The following is a 20,533-nucleotide window of genomic DNA, read 5'->3' as shown; positions in this document are numbered from 1 at the left end:
ATCAGGACAGGTGACCTTGTTCTCATCCAGTTTATCTGGGAAAGGCTAAATGTACGTACGCACACACACGCACGCATAAAAACATGGACACACATAAACAGAAAAACACACACACACATACACACACACACAGACATGGACACACACACACACACGCAAAAACACACAGACAAACACCCCAACCACACACATGCACACACACAAACATGGAGACACATACACAAATGAACACACACACCGGTGGGAGCCTAGCCAACAGTCACATTGCATCACTTTTAAGCCTCCTTACGGTTTGTTATCAGTATGCCTCAGACTCCTTTGTCGCAGTGTGCATGTGGTAGTGCCAAATCCAGAGTTGAGCGTGTATTTGTGTGAGTGTGTGTTTTTGTGTGTGTGAGAGTGAGTGTCACAGTGAGTGAGTGAATGAGTGAATAAGTAAATGAGTGACTCAGTCATTCATTCACTGTGTGTGTGTGTGTGTGTGTGTGTGTGTGTGTGTGTGTGTGTGTCTGTGTGTGTGTGTGGGTGTGGGTGTCTTTGTGTGCGAGAGTGAGTGGGTCGGTGATTCAGCAAATTAATGAGTGAATGAGTGAGTGAATTTGATGATTATTAAAGATTATTTCTGAGTCACATTCAGAGGGACTCAGTCGGTGTAGGTTTGTATGTGTGTATGAACATGACTTTAGTGTAGATAATCAGACAAAGCCCATTTTCTTCTGAGTTGTCTATGAGGAATGAACGGAGACACAGGACGACAGAACAAGACGAGAGAGGGAGAGCAATAAGAGGGAAAATCAAAGAGAAGAGAGGGCGGAGTTAGAAGGCTGCATGAGACTCTGGAGCCAGAGGAGGAATACAGGAGGAGTGGAAGGAGATGGGCAGGAAGGGGATAGGGGGTAACAGAGTAGATCCATGCCTTTGGATGTGGGATCAGCATGGAACTAATGAGGGCAGGAGAACAGCGAACAGGAGGGAGGAGGAATACAAATGGAGACTGCAGCGGGACGACGCGGAGAAAGCAGCATCAGATACGGCCGATGATGAACGAGTTGGAGCAGGCAGATAAGACGGAGAGAAGGGAGGAGGAGGGAAAGCCAGGAAGGGGAGGGAGAGATGAGAATGAAAGACATGCAGAGGAAATGGTGTGAAAATAAAATAAATGTTTCGGCATGGGTGAGAAAGAGGGGTGGGGCTTTGTAGAGGCAAATGGCTGAAGCTGATAAGACATGAAAAACCACTTCACACTGGTGCAAGGGAGGCCAGGCAGAACTTTGTGAAATATGCCAAACAGGCAGTTTGGCGGCCGTCAGACAGCCAAAGAGCCAGGCGAGGGAAGAGCAACAAGCAGTCAGCCAATCAAAGGGCTGCTAATGAGTCAGTGTCTCAGCAATCTAATCATCTGTAGTCCAGTACATATTTTAAACCACAAAATAATTGTCGGATTAATGACCAGCCAGCGAGTTAACATTCACTTGTTTCTTGGGAGTCTTCTAATGCTCTCATCAAATACTTCTTAGAGAGAACTTTCTTTTTCTAACTTCATTCTGTACAAAATGTTATCCAAAAGATCAACAAAATACAAATACATGAGTTACAAATAAAAACCAATAAGTGCTGAAGTTAAATCTCTCACTGATAATTAAGGGAAATGCCAAATTATCCTCGTAATATCCTTGCCCAAACCGCCATGTGTCCCCTTTGCGCTATTCAAACATTCAAATCAATACAGTCTGGATCCTTTCCAGAGAAAATGACAGTGTTGGAAACAAACAAATTTATGTTTAATTGGTAGCATGGTTGAATAAATGCAACTTTGAAGCACTAATAATGTAGTAGTAAAACGTGAATTCATGGTAAATTGCAATTGATGATTGGTTTGAGCATGAGTTTGTGTGAGCTTATCTAAAGTGAAGACTAAACATTCCTTACTTACTACTTGGTAATATTTATTGGTTGGTACTGCTGCAATGGTACTTGAGGTCTTTCCAGCCTTTAAATGTTATTTATAAATGCTGAGTAAGAAAGTCCTCACTTTAGATGTGCTCACGCAGAAGACTTAACTAATGCTTTGTAACTACCTGAATTGATTAATCGAACAAAAAACATGCAATTTATAAATGCCTAGTAAGGCAAGATCATCACTTGAGATAAGCTCACACAATACTTAACCAATGCGTTCTAATTACCCAAAATAATCATGCTTTGCAGCATCATTACATTTTTCTAAATAGTTTGTAAATCTTGAACTTACGCTTCATATGTTTTCTCTTTATTTATTATTGATATCATATAATTCATTATTAAATAACTCACTTATGATTATTTATGTTTGAACAATGCTTCTTGAATAAGGAATTCACTAATTACCGCTGCTATTTTAATCATTCAAAGTTGCCGTTAATCTTAAATGCAACACTGTACTTTTTAGATTAGGTCAGTCAGCCCCCCTAGACACATACACGCACACACACACGCACACACACACGCACACATACACATACATGCACACACCCACACACACGCACGCACGCACGCACACACACGCACACACACACACACACACACACACACACTCACACACACACACACTCACACTCACACTCACACACACACACACACACACACACACACACACAGTTTATGGAAACACATCTTTCTTGACGAGGAAAGGCTCCGGGTGGGAGATTTTTCAATGCGGGGCCGCCTGCTCACTAATTTTCTCATGTAAGCGTGGGTGCTTATGTCACTGTGTTCTTGTCACTTTGATGGCGATAATATCACAACGTCAGAGAATGGCTGACTTGTGTATGCGTGGTCACAGCAATGGTGTGTGTGTTTGTACATGTGAGAATGTGTGAGTTGTTTTTTTAGTAATCGTGTAACCATGAGTAAGCAATTATAGGATGTGTTTGTTCTTGTGTACAGCACAGCCCACGTTACATAGTAGTCGTGCTATTTTCATAATGTGGTTCATTTCCAAAAAATCTATGTTCGCCCACCGTGTGATACCGTGGTGGAAAGACGAGGGATGAACAATCTAATGGAACACTGCACGCCTTCCAAATGCAAAACACCTTTCACTTAATTGGAACAATTTTTTTTTAGCAAAGATTTATATTTACCATTCAGTGAAATCGAATTGATCAGTAACAGAACAAAACTACACAACTGACATACTGCGCATACTGTTCTACAATCTTGAGGATCTACCGAGTGTAAGCAACAATGTCAATAAGTAACCAATACCAAAACACATAGATAAATCTCACCCCCTCATGCAATCCAAAGACTATAGCCGGGGATTAGAGGAGAGAGCACTACGTAAGCCTGGGCAGATCAAATAGCGCCAGAGAGAGAGAGAGAGAGCTAGTGAGTGGGGATAGAGAGAGATACAATTTGCAGGAATACAAAATGACTTGCAGGAAAGGCCTGTTCCTGGTTCTCATTGTTTCTTCTAATTCTCCTTCCTTGTTATTCTCCCTTTGATGGAGGATTTGACAGCAGGCTGAGTGCTGGATGGGAGACAATAAGTGTAGAAGCAGCAACTTCTCTGAACCATCAAGTCTTGCTGCTTTATGAAACCCACTCTCAGAGAAAGTGAGGATGGGTTGTGTGTTTGCTTGTATGCGTGTGTGTGAGTGTGTATTAGCGTGTGTGATTGTGTGAGTGCGTGAAGTGCTAAATGTCCCTCTCTCAATTCCTTACAAAGTACGAGCCATCCCAGTGAGAGGCTTAGAAGACAGTGGTTTGGAATTCTCTGTTTTTCTCTCTCTCTCTCTCTCTCTCTCTCTCTCTCTCAAGCTCTCCCTCTGTCTCACTCCCATTCCTCTGCTTTGTCTCCTAGTAAATCCTAAGCACAATATAACCATTGCACAATACAGCTGAGCCATACATATACACACACAGTATATTCCACACACAGTATATTCATGTTATTGCTACAATTCCAGAGAAGCACAGCAATATAAAGCAAGTCCGGCAGAAGCATACTATGTCTTCCCATCGGCATTAAAAGCTTCAGCAGGTGAACCGTTTTTTCGTAGTGTTATCCCGCGCTGGTCTGTGACGCAGGTGAGTCTGTGTCGGCCTGTTAGTTTATCTGTCTATCTGTTTCTTGCTGTGTCTGTCTGTCTGAGTGCTCATCCCTGTGTGTTTGCGTGTGGTTGCGTGCCTATGTATATGTGTATGTGTGTGTGTGTGTGTGTGTGTGTGTGTGTGTGTGTGTGTGTGTGTGTGTGTGTGTGTGTGTGTGTGTGTGTGTGTGTGTGCATGTGTATGTATGCATGTGTATGTGTGTGTGTGTGTGTGTGTGTGTGTGTGTGCCTGTGCGTGTACGTATGTATGTCTGTGTGTGTGTGTATGTGTGTATGTGTATGTGTGTGTACGTGTGTGTGTGTCTGTATGTGTGTATGCGTGAATGTATGTGTATGTGTGTGTGTGTGTGTGTGTATGTCTGTGTATCTCTGGCTCTTTGTCTGCGAGGCGTAGACATCAGTGTCGCAGTAGAGGCTTTCTCGTCGTCAGAGGCTGCAAAGAGGAGGAGGAGGTGGCTGAGCTAACGTTAGCCAGGCCCCACTGAGGTCAGCATCCACAGATACACACATAGACCGAGAGACATAGAGTACACAGAGAGAGAGACAGAGGGAGAGAGCGATAAGAGAAGGTGAAAGGGATAGAGGTGCCAGAGGAGACAGTGTACGGATGACAGCAACAGAGTGATGCATGGTTTGAGGCAGGGGTTTGGGCGAGGACAAGAGAGAGAGAGGGGGAGAGAGAGAGAGAGAGAGAGAGAGAGAGAGAGAGAGAGATAAAGACAGAGAGAGAGACAGAGAGAGACAGAGAGAGAGAGACAGAGAGAGACAGAGAGAGAGAGAGAGACAGAGTGAGTGAGTGAGAGAGTGTGTGTGAGAGAGAGAGACAGTTGTAGAGGTATTGGTGGCGATACAGAGATAGAAACATAGAAATATCAGAGAGAGGCAGGCAGATGGCAGAGAGAAAGGGATAGGAAGAGAGAGAAAAACGAACAAATCCAAAATACACACACAGTTACAAATTCCCCACTCAGCTGGGGGTTATATTCGCACAATTGATCTTAATCACAATAATCAAAAACATAATTCAAGCAGTACCAATGACAAAACACAACTACCACATCATAGATCATATTTTCTTCACGTAATTACAACATTCTATTATGAAAATATCTGCTATTTTCTTGACATTTTGGGATTTGTAATGCACATACACACATTTGTCTATGCACATTCATATACTCCTCCTGAAACTAGATATACAGGCTGGCCATTCGGTGCATTGCAGGGTTGTGGTGACATCATTGTGACATTGATTCATTGTTTGTTGTACGTTACTTAACCTTCATATTTTCGTTTTTGATCATATTGAAAACTATTTGAATGTTGAACTTATGTATCACTAATTACTAACTGTTACATTTGTCCTGCAGAATCTCTTGACTTTGTGTGTTGTTAACGTTGATGCAGCTTCCACATAAATCATAAAAATAAACATTGCCTAGCATTTGATTAGTTGATATGTAATCATGATTTACATCCAAATCAGTTTTCAGTGACAGCGAAGGTGGATGGAACGAGATGGAGCAAACTACAGACATAAATGTACTTCAGCTCAATGTGTGTGTTGCTCTGCAACCAAATTGCCACAATACAATTTGCCTTAATACCGAGTCGAGGAAAAAGTAGGAGACCCAGATACAAATATAATCAACCAAATGTTTCATAGAACTACAACATGGATATTGGTTTTCGGGGTTGGAAGCACCGAAAAAGAAACCTTAAAAACACAGTCTACCGCTGTACCCGAGCATCTGCCTCCTGTTTTACTATTCCACGCTTGCTTTTCCTTGCATCATTTTCACACAGCCAATTGAATTAAACAGATTGCTTTTTTAAAACACCATTGTCCAAGGTAACAGCGCCTGGAGACAGGCAGGGCAGAAGAGTCTAACGTGACCAAAGGATGGACGCAAATTCACAGATTACCCCGGATCATGCCTGTTAACTCAACGGGGAAGGATTTTATAGGCATGTCCTGGTCGCTCTGTGGAACAGTGGTAGTAAATTAACTAGATTGATCTGGACGTGGTAGGATCTACGCAACCGATCTGATCCCCATCTGAATGCCCTAGATCTTCCTCCATCTTCCAACTTCTCCCCAGGACCACTCTTTGCATGGGGGAACCTGACCTGTTCTACCCTCGACCATGGCCTGATGGTGCTCTCTCCTCCACCTCCCCACCACCAGGGTCCTTAATCCACACATCTAGGCTGAAAGAGGGCAACCTCTCAAGCTTGTGGGTGCTCACAGCTGGTCACTTGACCCACTGAGAGGGACAACTTAAGCCAACTGCTTCTATTGGAAATTCTCCTTTACACTCGCTGCCTCTGAGGGGAGAAGCATTGCCACTGTGTGTCTCCGTGATATTGAACAGATTTTATGGTCCACCGTCTTTGTCATGGTTCTACTGGCAGACTGACAGAGGTTGACTTTAGCTTCAGGTATTTTTTCTGCTATTAAATGTATTTGTTTCAGTACACCCACTATGGATATCCTCAAAACAAATGAGGGGGTATATACCGATGAGGGCTGAGACAAAGTCTCCGGAGAACGTCTTGGGATTGTAGACAATGACGTTAGGGAGAAGGTTCCATCATGTTTATGGGCTGGAGGGGCTTAGGGCACACGTTAAAGTGATTGTTTATAGACGTATTGATTGACCCATATCCCCACATACAACACACAAAGACAATTAGAAAGATATTTTACCATGATGGTCGTCACGACCACGGTCCGGTTCTCCATTGCCGAGCTGTCATTGGACAGAGGGTTCTCATTTTGGACCAATACCAGCTTGTCAATGTCATTCCAGTAGCCAATCTGGAGGAGAGAGAGAGGCATGAACACAAGCAGGTAAAAGGTACCCCAAAAAAAATGAGATGAGAGTGAAAGAAATGTCCAGTTAGGGAATAGCATTGCTCTCTAAAGCACAGCTGAAACTAAATATAAATCTGAAAAATGCACTCCAGACAGGGCAAATATATAGACAAGACAGGTTATAGAAATAAAAATAAAAATCGATAGAAGCCATTCTCTCTCCAGTAAATTTCCCATTGGAACTATAGAAGATATTGAGCGATATTAAGCTAGCAAGTATTGCGCACGTCAGACCCTGGTGTCCTAGGAGGGCCTCAGACGTAGCAACAGATGTGTATTTCAACTACAGGGTATGCCAAGGTTGTATGTGTCGATGGCCTCTCAACATTGGCCATTCTTTTTCATCATTTCTGTATATACTTCTTGTATTTGACAACTCTTGTAGTTATATTATCCATTTTCTGGGTGTATGTTGACTGGTAAAGGCTTACCAGCCAATATACAGGTGTGTGTGTGTGTGTGTGTGTGCGTGTGTGTGTGTGTGTGTGTGTGTGTGTGTGTGTGTGTGTGTGTGTTTGTGTGTTTGTGTGTGTGTGCGATCGTTCTGACGTCTGTAGTGGTGCTGGGGGGGTCTGAAGACACGTGATTTGGATGACCCCATGGAGTTGGGAGGGCTTTTGGAGATTTTTTCCAACCGGTGTTAAATGGGGCCAACTCACATAGTGGGGTGGGGGCAGGGGGGGGGGGGGGGACTGAGACTGAATTGGGGGATTAGGGTGGCAACAGCCGGTGGGAATAAACCAACGTCCCGCTCCTCGTAATGGATGACTCAGATATCTGGATTAAGATGTCGACAATCAGATTTAAACCCGTTCTCTTCTTCCTAGAGATTTGAAATAGCTTAAACTGCTGCTTAACTAGCAGGACAACAAACGCTTTTGTCTAACTTGCATAAACGTTGTCTCCAACTGGTGCTTGAAACGTTACAAACGACATTCATTAGGGAGGAGTCGATAAACCCAGCAGCCATTATTCAAATACACCTGGCGGACCTCATTCCAGTTGTCTGCGTGAGCGCGGGGTCTTTACGTGAGATTCGCAGAGTTTCCGAGAAGGCTCGGGTAATCGTACGGTAGAGAGAGTCTTCGTGTGCGGACCCCTGCGCGTTCCCAGTCTACTAGTGTGGACCACCGACCCGACAGCAACGGCAAAAGAATGATGGTAAAGACCGTAGTGTGTACAGCAGGAGTCAGCCCCACCTATAAAGTCCCCTGGTGTGCCGGAAGGAGCCTTAAAGAGACAAATAAGTCCCGAATGGTGACTTTAATTTGGGACTGGTCCTCTTGAAAATGATTCTCAGGCGTGTACCTTGCGTGGGCCATTGCTCTTGAGCTCGAACACGTCCATGGTGTAGTTGACCCTGCGGCCGTAGTGGTCAAACTGAATGTTCCCTGTCAGGCCCTGAATCCGCACCTTCATCACCACGGTGACAAGGAGGAGCAAGGAAGGACAGAAGGAAGGAGGAAAGAAGGATGGAAAGAAAGAAGGAAAGAAAGAAACAAGAAAGAACCATGAGAAAGATAGAGGGAAATAGATAAAGAAGAAAGGACATGAAGAAAGTAAGAGAAAGGAGGAAAAATAAAGTTAAACACAATGTGGCTCCCTTAAAAGAGTACATCTTAATTACTTTCAGCTTACTTAAAAAGTTTAATCAAGCGGCAAGTTGAACTATGTGTTGTGGGTGTGTGTGTTTGTGCGTGTGTCGGTCACCTGTTTGAGTGTACGCTCCATGTCTATGCCCTGGTTCCAGGGGGCGGCCGGGTTGGCCAGGCAGTCGCCTGCGTTGCCACGGCGGCTGATGTCTATCTTTTGGCGCCGCAGGTTCCGGAAGGCCTCGCTCATCACCAACACACCGTCATAGGTAAGAGAGGAGGTGTACTGGGGGAGGGCGAGGGAGAGAGAGAGGGGGGGAGGGGGGGGGGGAGTGCAAGGGGCGGCAAAAAAATTATAATAAAAATGTATTCATGGGTTATTTTATTTCAATACTAATTAACCAACAAGGGTGTTCTCACCGAACAGATTTGATATTTCATATTGATTGAGCTAACCTTCATGGTAGGGATTGCTGCTACTTGTGTATTTTTGGTATAAATAGACTAGATTAACTAGAATTGAATAAACCTGAACTATGACTGAGCACTTAAAAAATGCTACCATGGTTTAATACACTTATTCCAACAGTGGTAATAACCCCCTGCCTCTACCGGCAAATTTACTTTTCACAATACAAAAAATAAAAGGCTCCTATTGAATATACTATAATATATACTAATAGAATATACCTTTCTTAAGGTAATACATTTATGAAAACAATATGTGGTCCTCCATTTCTGTGGAGATTGAGGACTACATATTGATTTCATATATGTGTTACCTTAAGAAAGGTATATTCTATTAGTCGATAGGCTCCATACTGATTTCATATATATGTTCTCTGTGGAGATGGAGGGCTCCATTCTGCCTGATTAGGCAAGGTATTCACATACCATCATGACAAAACCAGCATAGATAAAGGGACTGTTGAAGCGTCTGACTGATTAGAAATGTAAATACGTGTGAACGATCAGCTTCAGCATGTAGAACAATGCGTCACCATTCAATTTAGCAGATACATTTTAGCAGCACAAAGCCAGAGTGGTACGATATGAAAGCATTTTTTAGGATCGTCATTGATCTTTTTAAAATGGTGCCAAACTTTAGAAGTGTTTGCTGCAGACATTGTGCATGCTATCCTTCTAGTCTAATGGTTGAGAATGTGCTTTACTTCAGATGGAAAATGATTTGATAGTGCCACTGCCATTCCACAAAGGGGCTATCAAACAAACAATAAGGACATTTACTGAGGGCAGAACATAACTCAGCAAATGGCACACAGAAGAGAACCATGATATAGCCTTTAGGCCTCTCCTTCTACAATATAAGCAATGCTGTGGCTTCACTCATTTAGCCCACCCCATCCTCCCATTCGAATGTCCCGCTGTTATGTGCTTTCAGTTCTCCCGACACGACGATTAGACTATAGAAGAAGAACGTCTTTCTATCTAGGATTTGAATCGTTGCAGATTCAAGGTCACCCCTAGACATGTTTTTTAGAACAAAAAAGAATTTAGAACCCCATAATTTGAACAACATTCACTTAGTATGTGTAAAGCTGCTTAAAGCGTTTATAAATTAGAAAGCGATAAGTTATTTAATGTTATACTGCATTGACTCTTCCTACAAAGTCAATAAATAGATAACCAGTGGCACTAGTTAAACACGCTGCTCCACTCACATCTATTTGTAGCAATATACTCAGACTTTTATTGTACGGCCACTTAACAACACTCGACCATGAACACGGTTGTTAACGTTATAATCACTCTAATGTGGTCAACTCCAGGGATTGATTCCCAGGACACAGTGTTAAAACCCTTCAAACTAAATAAGGTTACCTATAAGGTAACCTTAAACCCAGCAGCCAAAAAAGTAATTCATTACTTTTTGAAATTTTTTACATCATTCCAGTGATTTATCCATAGCCCTACATCCATTGGATATTTTTCTAATAAAATGAATGGCTATTTATAAAAAATGTAAGGCCGGTTGATTGCCACACAGATACCATAGATATGAGTTGATTCTCTGTTTCTCGACCGGCAATCTATTTCCCTGACATCGAAACCCCCCCCCCCCCCCCCCCCCCCCCATCCCTCATGACGTCTTGTTTGGCACACTGCACATGTTTCTTCACATAAATCTTTTCATCTTCTAGGTTTCAAACTGCAGAAGCCCTGGAGCTTATGAGTGAAAAACCCAGATTATAGAATCCATATCAACAGAAATACACAGCTGCAACATTTTCCTTTCAGGACGATGGCACAAAAACAACTAAAGCCTCAGTATTTCAACAGAAAGCTAACCAATCCTTGTAGACTCCTCATAGTCAATTAACCAACTAAGTCTCACCAATCCTTCAAGACTCCTCAGAGTGAATTAACCAAATAAGTCTCACCAATCCTTGTAAACTCCTCACAGTGAATTAACCAAATAGTCTCACAAAGTATTGTAAACTCCTCAGTGAATTAACCCCACAAAGTGTCACCAATCCTTGTAGATTCCTCACAGTGAATTGACCCCACAAAGTCCCACACATTCTTGTAGGCTCCTACCAGGTTATTAATCCCACACAGTCCCACACATTCTTGTACAATCCTAACGGTGAATTAACCCTACACAGTCCTACACATTTCCATGCTCACTGATCACCTTCACCATAAGCCATTAATGACGGGGTCACCCTTGTCCACGGGCAGCAAGTGTTTTGGGTTCAAATTAAACCAAACATTGCATTTTGCGGGGGGCAGTCTGCCCTGTGAATAGGACAAGCCCCGGGTGCTTATGTCACGCCTTGTTAGCAGAGATTATGCTTGGCCCCGGGCTAATTGCGGGCCTGAGGCGAGCTGAACCCATTCCAGTCCCAAAGCAAGTGAATCTACGACCTGACACGACTCTTCAAGGGTTTTTAATAGATTTAGTGTTGTCACATTTTAATATCACAGCTGAGAAAGCTGCCAACCACGATTGGGACAGCAAAAAGGGAATATTTTGTAATGCATCCTTTATGTGGTGACAGCCCACATGCAGGCCAGTAACCACCTTAGACTGTGTAACCCTTAGAGGGCTACACAGTCATGCCCTCAGTATTTTTTATTACATTTTGTAAAATGTGCCCTCTATTAATTTAACCCAATTACAGGGGAAAACAAGTTTGACTCTGAACCTCATCTCTATGCCACGTCGGTTCTTTTGACCTCAGAGACCTTCAGCCCCTGCCTGCTCTAACCCTGTCATCATTGAGGCTCCGGCGTTAATGCAAACGTCTTCCTTCTCTCTTTATTACCCTCTCTCACTCTCTGTCCCGACTCTCCTTTACTATTTCGTCCTTGCTTCTCACTCTTTCTTCCTTTCCCTGTTCATCGTTCTCCCACGGGTTCAACACCAACGCTAATGTTAATTGTGTGCGTTGGTGGAGTTCAGAGCAGAAGGGATGAGCCGCGGCCCGGTGTGGAGTAGAATCACGACCCCGTCGTGATTCATATTATCTCCATGGAAGCAATTTCTTAGGTCAACGTCTTGTCTTCGTGATGTTATTAGGATGAAATTTTACATTTACCGTCTAATTAATACACCAATCAGTGGCACAAACTATATTTTGTGGCGGTTCGCTTATCAATCTAGGAAAAGCTTAACCTTGGACTCGACTTGGAAGCCTCTTTTCCATCGATTCCTGTAGACTGCAGGTCAATCTTCCACACTTATGGTCGCAGCGGATTGGTGGGATCAGCAACTTCACTTTTTCAATCATGCAAAGTCACACTCTGATTGGATAACAGGTTATGCCCTGTGCATTCCGTAATAGTGTAATTGGTAGAACCTCTCTCCTCTGTCACACTCTGGCAAGCCTAAAGGCTGTGGCTAGCGGCCGCTGTCACACTCTGATTGGTTAAAACGCTGTTCCCAATTCAATGCATCATGCTGTGACTGGTTAGCCAGCTGGAAGGGAGTGGAGAAGCTGCTATCTAATTGGATTCCTTGGGCTGTGTGTTTGTGTTTGTGTGTGAGTGAGTGTGCCTCTGTGTGTGTGTGTGTGTGTGGGCACACGCGTGCATGTGCGTGCGTGTGTGCTCAGTGTGCACGGACAAACGTTGTAATAGGTGTAAGGTATGTGCTTGGGCCTAGGTATATGAATGATGCACCTATTCCTAACTGTTACACATTGTTTCAATTTTTCCACTTACTTAATTAGTTCATTCATCACTTATATAATGTGAAGCATTGAAATACATATATGTACGGCATGTCCTTCCTCTAAACAAGAAATACAATAGTGAACCAAGCAGGTTGTGATTTCCTCACTGACGATACACCCAAAAGTAACACTCTGCAACCCAGCCTTGGTAGGGTCTTTGCTACCATGTACATTGTTGTTTGCCGAGACAGCCCGGTGCTTACTTTTGGGGGGCTTTCAGACCCTGGGTACTCCCTCTGGTCCAGCTTGTTCCAGCGCTGCATCAGCTTAATAACCATTGGCCTGCTGAAGTCCACCAACTGAAACCCGGTCACGTTGGCTCCACCATGCATAAACCTCTCCAGAGATATGTCCTTAAAGCCCTGAGAGAGACAGAAGGAACGGCGGAAAGAAGAACAGAATGAAAGAAAGAAAGAGAGAAAGAAAGAAATAACAGTAGGAGTCAAAACAGTAACTGTTACGCAACTGGTTCCCCATGAATATTTGTTTCAAGCTTAAAAAGCTTCACCTGAGCACCACTTTAATTATAATACAGCAGCTGTGTTTGAGTCATTTTAAAGGTTGCGTACTTGGAAATCATTCATGAGATGAGATAAGTCATGTATTTCCTTTTTTCCTCTTTTGTTAGGATGAACAGATTAAATAAATAACAAAAGGATATAAGAAAGATTATTTAGCCATCGATCCGAGAAGATATTCACCTAATACATCGTTAACAATGGGATTTAATTGAATAAAAAAAAGAAAAAAAAAAGTGCCTTGACTCCTCCTTTTCATATTAACTCAATGTTTGAATTTATATTGTTTCATTAATCAATCAAGCTACCAGCTGTTTTATCTCCCCTAGTGATGTGGAAATGCTATAATTCTCCTAAATAACATTAGAGCAATTTACAGCATCAAATAAACCTACCAGGTTGGCGACGATGTAGTGATAACCTTTCACGTGTTTTCCCACACTGACAGCCTGAGAGCCAAAGAGAGAGGATGAGAAGGAGAGAAAGGGACAATAAAGATAACTTATAGAGAGAATAGAGAGTGCATTAAAAATGTCCTGGAAATCCGAGGTTTATAGAAAACATTAAGATGAAATATGAATTTCTATAGACCATAAGTGAGTGGCCACTCATTTTTTTCTTCAACTACAGCCACAGCATACACAGCATCCTTCACGACGTCTGATTGATGGAGGGCTTGTTATGAAGATCAATGCACGCTGATGTTGCTGTTTTGTCACATTGGTGTTTTAGTTAAAGCAAACGGGATGGTCACCAAAGTTGTTGTTCCGTGGTACATTTTGTTAACAGAAGTGTCGCTGATAACATTAGGAGACTGTCCGTACATCCTGTCATGCAATAATTTATTGGAAAAGCTTGAGAATAATTCTCTTCTTTGAGGCATTAAAAAAGGAAGTTATAGTGAATTAATAGTGAATTCAGCCTTATAATGCATTGTCCCTACATCACTACTCATTAGTAAGCAATTCATAATTGGACATACATAATTAATTAGATGATAAGAAAATCGATTATAACATACTTTATAAATCATGTGTTGATGATTTACAAACTATGTACAACCTGTTAATAATGCCTCAGGAACACTTAATATTCATGAACATTTCAGGTAGTTATAAACCATTAGTTAGGTTTATTTTGTGATCTGAAGTGAGGACTTTATATGCCTTGGCATTTCCAGCCTTTAAAAGCCTTAAAAGGCTATCATATATTCCATTATTTTCCATAACAATCCAATCCATATTTTTTAGGTGTGCAAGGGCACCATAATAGCCATATGTGTCTTTGTTTGTGTGTGTTTGTATGTGTATGTTTGTGTGTGTTTGTCTGTGTGTGTGTGTGTGTGTGTGTATGTGTGTGTGTGTGTACAAACATTTCTGCGTACAAATTTAAAACAAAGTATTAGATAAAAAGGGTTATAAGACTAATTGTTGAATTATTCATAAATTATATAAAAAAATCAAAAAAAAAATCAGACTGATGCTTTATAAACACAGACTAGTGCAGCTGGCAAGGGCATCCTCACAGTGAATACTCTGTCTGGGAGAATAGCACTGATGAGACCACTGTGTGTTCCCTGTGTGTGTGTGTGTGTGTGTGTGTGTGTGTGTGTGTGTGTGTGTGTGTGTGTGTGTGTGTGTGTGTGTGTGTGTGTGTGTGTGTGTGTGTGTGTGTGTGTGTGTGTGTGTGTGCGTGCGTGTGCGTGTGCGTGTTTGTGTTTGTGTTTGTGTTTGTGGGTGTGTGTGTGTGTGTGTGTGTGCGTGCGTGTGTGTGTGTGTGTGTGTGTATGTGTGTAGGCTACTGTGTGACCGTGTGTGCATATGTGCGTGCGTATGTTTGTGCGTGCTTCTGTGCCTGAGCATGTGTCTGTGTGCGCATGTGGGTCTTCATGTGTGTTTTAGAGACTCAGATGTGTTGACAGGTGGCAGAATTGATGGGGTGTTACACAGAAGCCTGGGTCAAAAGTCACACAGACACACGATGACAACACACAGCAACCCCCACACATGTCTCCCCGTAGTGTCGGCTAATGCAGTGCAGGGTTCACCTGCTCCAGGATGCTCTGCAGTCGCTCTGGTTCCAGGTCAATGACGTATTTCCTCTCCTGCCGTCTGTCCAGGTCCTCAAGCAGTCGCCGGTATGCCGCCTCGTTGAAGCTCTCCACACAGATAGCGCTCACCTTCAGACAGAAACACGGGCATACCCGTCCCACCGTCAAGAGCACAGGCTCAAAGTCAGGTCGCAAATACATCAACGCGTGGCGCACCCTCAAACACACTAAACACATGTATAGATCGTTTTTTTTAAAATTATTATTAATGTGTGTGTGTTATATAATCTGTGTGATTTATGGTTTTCTGACCTGCCAGCCATTCTGTCCTGCTCTCTCCATAATAGCTTGCAGTATAGCGTATCCTAGGGAACAGAAAACAACAACACCGGACATTACATGACATCCTTGCATCCTTGAGGCTCGGCCTCAACACACAATGTAAGGGAAGAGAAAGAGTACAATCAGCGTTCCTCCGGGAGGACGTTCATTGGTTTGTTTTTTGCTGAATTCAGCCGAGATCCTGTTGACCGAAGCATTATTACTGTGACCTGAAATGGGGGCAGAATTCTCCTTACTTCATCATCAAACTGTTGTAAAAAAGAAAAAAGGAAAAATCGCCAGCAAAAAAGAGAGAAAAAAAAATAAATGTTCAAAGCAGCCACCTCAAACCCAGCGGTCTGAAGTCTAAACTAAACGAAAATCACAGAGCATCTCCAAAGACAAATGAAACGTTAAACCCTTATCAGACAAACGTTGCCCTTCAGACAGCCACCACACAGCCTGCTCCCAGTCATAAAGTGCAGAAATATTGTCATTGATTTCTCTGACGGGTGACAGCTGAAACCCAACCACCTGGGAACGTTTGGCCGGTAGTCCCAGTTTGGGGCTGGCAGGAGTAAAGAGATATTCTATGACTGTGTTACTGCTGGATGTGTCACAAAGCATCAGCCCATCAGACTATACAGACAGTTCATTAGTCAGCAGGCTGGAATGGCACTGCTCATAACAATGAATAGTATATTACAGAACAGAGGAGCTGTGAAATGCACTTGGAACATGAAGGTGCTTTTGAACGTCCAAATCATGTGCGCACACATTTACACGGACACACGCACAGAGACACACGTCACTGTGTGCCTTTGTGTGTGTGCTTTTGTGTGTGTGTGTGTGTGTGTGTTTTTGTGTTTGTGTGTGTGTGTGTGTGTGTGTGTGTGTGTGTGTGTGTGTGTGTGTGTTTGCACCCGTGTGTACGTAAGTGGGTATGCAGGGATATATGAGTGCTTTTGTGTGTGTGTGTGTGTGTGTGTGTGTGTGTGTGTGTGTGTGTGTGTGTCCATGCCCGTGCCCACCACAGCAGCCAGTCCGTCTTGCAGCAGAGCAGAGAGCATAAAGCAGACCAGGGTAATGCTGCCCATTTTCCACAACATTACCAGCGGCGGGTCCTTACGGGCGCTGGTAATGAAGGGCCGCACCTTGGCCAAGTCACGGGTGAACGCCGCCCAAACTCCATCCATCCATCGTGTCCTCCCGGCCTTCCCTCCACCCCCTTAATCCATTACCCAGGCCCATCTTCGTTATTGCTCTCCTGCCTTCCCCACCCACTCTCCATTCTTCTCACCCTAGCCGCCAGCCCTCTCTCTCTGCCGCTTCCCTCTGTCTCTCACCTGACTTAACTCGCAACTTTTTTCCTCCTTCCTTGCAGGGGTGTGTTTTCTCCTCCCCCCCTCCCCATCTCTTTTGCTCACCTTCTTGTGGCCCTTCATGATGAGGCTGCTTTCCTTCCTACACTTCATCCATTCACTCACTCCTCGGCCGCCTCACTCTACGCCTCCTGGCTCCCCAACCGCTCTCTGTTCATGTCCCTGTTGACCCTGCAGCTGTCCCCACCTCCTCCTCATCCAGCTGCAGGCCACTGACCCAGACAACCCGGCCCGTGGGGGGAGGCTGGGACAGACACACACGCATGCCCGCAAGCATGCACCCACACATGCGCGCACGCATGCGCCCACGCACATACGCACGCACACACGCACTCACACACAAGCACACAAACACATGCACACAAACACACAAACACACAAGCACACACACACACACACACACACAGACACACAAACACACTAAACCACACATACACAGATGTAAAAGTGCTATGTACTGATGACACGAACAATTTGCCAAAGGAGAAAAGCAGAGGTCGCAGGCAAGTCCCCAGATCCTGTTGTGGAGTTCAGGGAGACGTGTGTGTGTGTGTGTGTGTGTGTGTGTGTGTGTGTGTGTGTGTGTGTGTGTGTGTGTGTGTGGGTGTGTGTCTGTGTGTGTGTGTGTGTGTGTGTGCGCGCGTTATGTTTAGGACGTGCCCAGCATTCCCAGGGTGGTTGTGGCAGGCCGAGGGCATCAGCTGTTCCCAACAAACGGTACAGAGCAGGGTGAAACCATGTAAATAACTCAAAGCACTTGCACTCATGTTTTACTGGATTAAAGGTCCTTTTAGATCAGACATGGAATGCATAAACAACATGACAAAACAAGTCAAAAATAAACAAATAAATCTCATCCTAATTATATCAGTCCCAATGCAATGATGCAACATTTTTTTAAGTAATTTGATGATTCTTATTTTGAATCAACATCCCCTATGTATTTAGGAGGATTGAAACGGAGTTGTACCTTTTATGCTCGGTTGGTTTCCCTAAGAGTACCACTCTTTTGATGAAAGTTGAAACAGTTTTGAACTGATGCACCAAATGTCTGATTCTTCTACAATAGCACTTCTCTTACCTCTCTTTTCTCTCACTTTTAATAGTTATCTAAAGCAACCTTAAAGAGATACGCTGAGATATCGTTAGATTGGTGGTGGCCTTTCTTACCAAGATTCATACGAGTTGCTTGATTGCAAATTATCATTGTGCATCCAGAAAGGGAGTTGGCTGGACTAGAGTTTCCTTTCCGTTAGCCGCTTCCAATGACTCACAGAGATACAGTAGCCTTACTCCTGTTCATGTGAGGGGAATATACTTTAAATTACTTTCCAAAGATTTAAAATATGTGCTGAATAGCCACTTATTCATAACCAACGCACAGCTAAGGGCACTGTGATCATTAGGCTAGCTTTGATATATCCTATTTGTAGAATATATCAGTAATAGGATGTTATCTAACCGATAACATTATGGACCTTTTATGTTGCTTTGTATATAGTGTCTGCCTTGAATGTAAATGTAAATGAAATCACTATTGATCAGCACTGATTAATAAATTAATTAATAAATGCAGGTAATTTTAAGTTGATGATATTCTTTTAAAGGTTTCACATTGAGACTTTGATTACCTAACACAGGACAGGTAACCATTCCCCTCTAGCGCAGACTGTTTGATGATTCCAGATGAATGATTAATCAATACAGAAAACCAAAGAAAGAAATATGAATAGGTATATGGATGTAACCTACCACTATTGATGAAATAAGAGGACTGTGTTTTAAAAAAACGTTATTATAAGCATGGATAGCAGTGGTTAACATATAATTCTTTTCACGTCATGTACACCAGTCTCAGACTCATGAGGTTTCAAGTTAGAAATGATGCTCACCATGTTTTTAGAACTGTTATTAAAACGGGATCAGATCGACTCCAAATGTAACAAGCGCGTTAATATTGCAGAGACCCTGTGGGCGTTTAAAATGGAAGGCGGACCTCCACTCTTGCTCTTAACTTTATCGATCAGCCAACAATCAACAATACAAAACATTTTTATGCTGTCAGTTTTGATTTGTAGGCATAAACAAAGCAAAATGAAAATCTTTACCAGACCCCTCCTTGAGACCCGGCTACCCTACCCCCAAAAGGGCCCCTGATCCTGACCCGGCTACCCTACCCCCAAAAGGGCCCCTGATCCTGACCCGGCTACCCTACCCCCAAAAGGGCCCCTGATCCTGACCCGGCTACCCTACCCCCAAAAGGGCCCCTGATCCTGACCCGGCTACCCTACCCCCAAAAGGGCCCCTGATCCTGATCCTGACCCGGCTACCCTACCCCCAAAAGGGCCCCTGATCCTGATCCTGACCCGGCTACCCTACCCCCAAAAGGGCCCATGATCCTGACCCGGCTCCCCTACCCCCAAAAGGGCCCCTGATCCTGACCCGCCTTCTTTACCCCCAAAAGGGCCCCTGATCCTGACCCGGCTTCCTTACCCCCCTAGGGGCCCCTGATCCTGATCCTGACCCGGCTCCCCTACCCCCCTAGGGGCCCCTGATCCTGATCCTGACCCGGCTCCCCTACCCCCCTAGGGGCCCCTGATCCTGATCCTGACCCGGCTCCCCTACCCCCCTAGGGCTCAATGCGTCCGCTCTCCTCACCTCTGTCGGTGTCGTAGAGGAACACGAAGCGGCTCCAGTCGTAGTGATCCAGCAGGGACAGCAGGGCCCCCCGGATGGAGGGCCGCAGCTGCAGGGTGAACTGGGCCTCGCCCTCGGTGGGGAAGCTGGGCGTGATGAGGCTGATGTGCAGCGCGCCGCAGAACGACGTCAGCGTGTTCACCGAGCGCTTGTCGTAGAGGCCGAATATGGCGAACACCCCCCGGGAATACTGGGAGCAGACTGTAGTGGGAGGGGGAGGGTGATGAGGCAGAAGAGAGAGAGAGTGAGAGAGAAAGAGAGAGAGAATGAAAGAGATTGAGAGAGAGAGGGAGGGGGTCGATGAGAAGAGAGGAACAGGAGAGAAGGGGAAAAAAAGGAACAATTAGTGACATGTTTTGTGTAAACATGTGCAGACATCCCTCTCTGCAAACCAGTGGAGGGCGAAGCGGGGGGGAGGCAAGGCAGGGGAGGAGAGAAACAGTACCGTCTGAGACGAGTCATCACACACAGGAAGGCCTGAGAAACCTGTCAGCTTTTAACAAGCAAAGGGTTTGGCTTGTGTCGGACAATAGTTTCACCCTTAGTTAGGGCTGGGAAGATAATATCAGCCTGTATGTGCTTTTGTGTGCACGTGCATGTGCGCGTATGCGTGTGTGTGCCCGTCTGTGTTTATGTGCATGTTTGTATTTATTTGTGTGAAGATGCGGGAATTAGTGTACGTTTTAGTGTCTATAAACAAAATGCAGACCATCTTTTTAATTCCAACTTATGAGACACTTTTTCTGCATCCATCAGAGCAGATAAAATGCCATTAAATCTTAAGATATGTAATTATTGATTT

General features: G+C 44.0%; 1 protein-coding gene across 1 annotated transcript in view; it reads right to left on the bottom strand.

Moving 5' to 3' along the window:
* Positions 1-20,533, bottom strand: part of gria4a (glutamate receptor, ionotropic, AMPA 4a) — a gene marked incomplete at its 3' end in the record, with an annotated part of 88,415 nt that overhangs the window by 34,393 nt on the left and 33,489 nt on the right. The window contains 8 exon segments of the mRNA XM_079731579.1: positions 6,805-6,915; positions 8,281-8,385; positions 8,683-8,850; positions 12,967-13,125; positions 13,677-13,730; positions 15,329-15,460; positions 15,644-15,696; positions 19,693-19,932. Coding sequence (XP_079587705.1) covers positions 6,805-6,915; positions 8,281-8,385; positions 8,683-8,850; positions 12,967-13,125; positions 13,677-13,730; positions 15,329-15,460; positions 15,644-15,696; positions 19,693-19,932 — 1,022 coding nt within the window.

Source organism: Pollachius pollachius (genome assembly GCF_949987615.1).
Source record: "Pollachius pollachius genome assembly, chromosome: 3".
In the NCBI taxonomy this organism is placed as follows: Eukaryota; Metazoa; Chordata; class Actinopteri; order Gadiformes; family Gadidae; genus Pollachius; species Pollachius pollachius.
The sequence above is the reverse complement of the archived record's forward strand: the minus strand, read 5'-3'. Positions and strand labels throughout refer to the sequence as shown.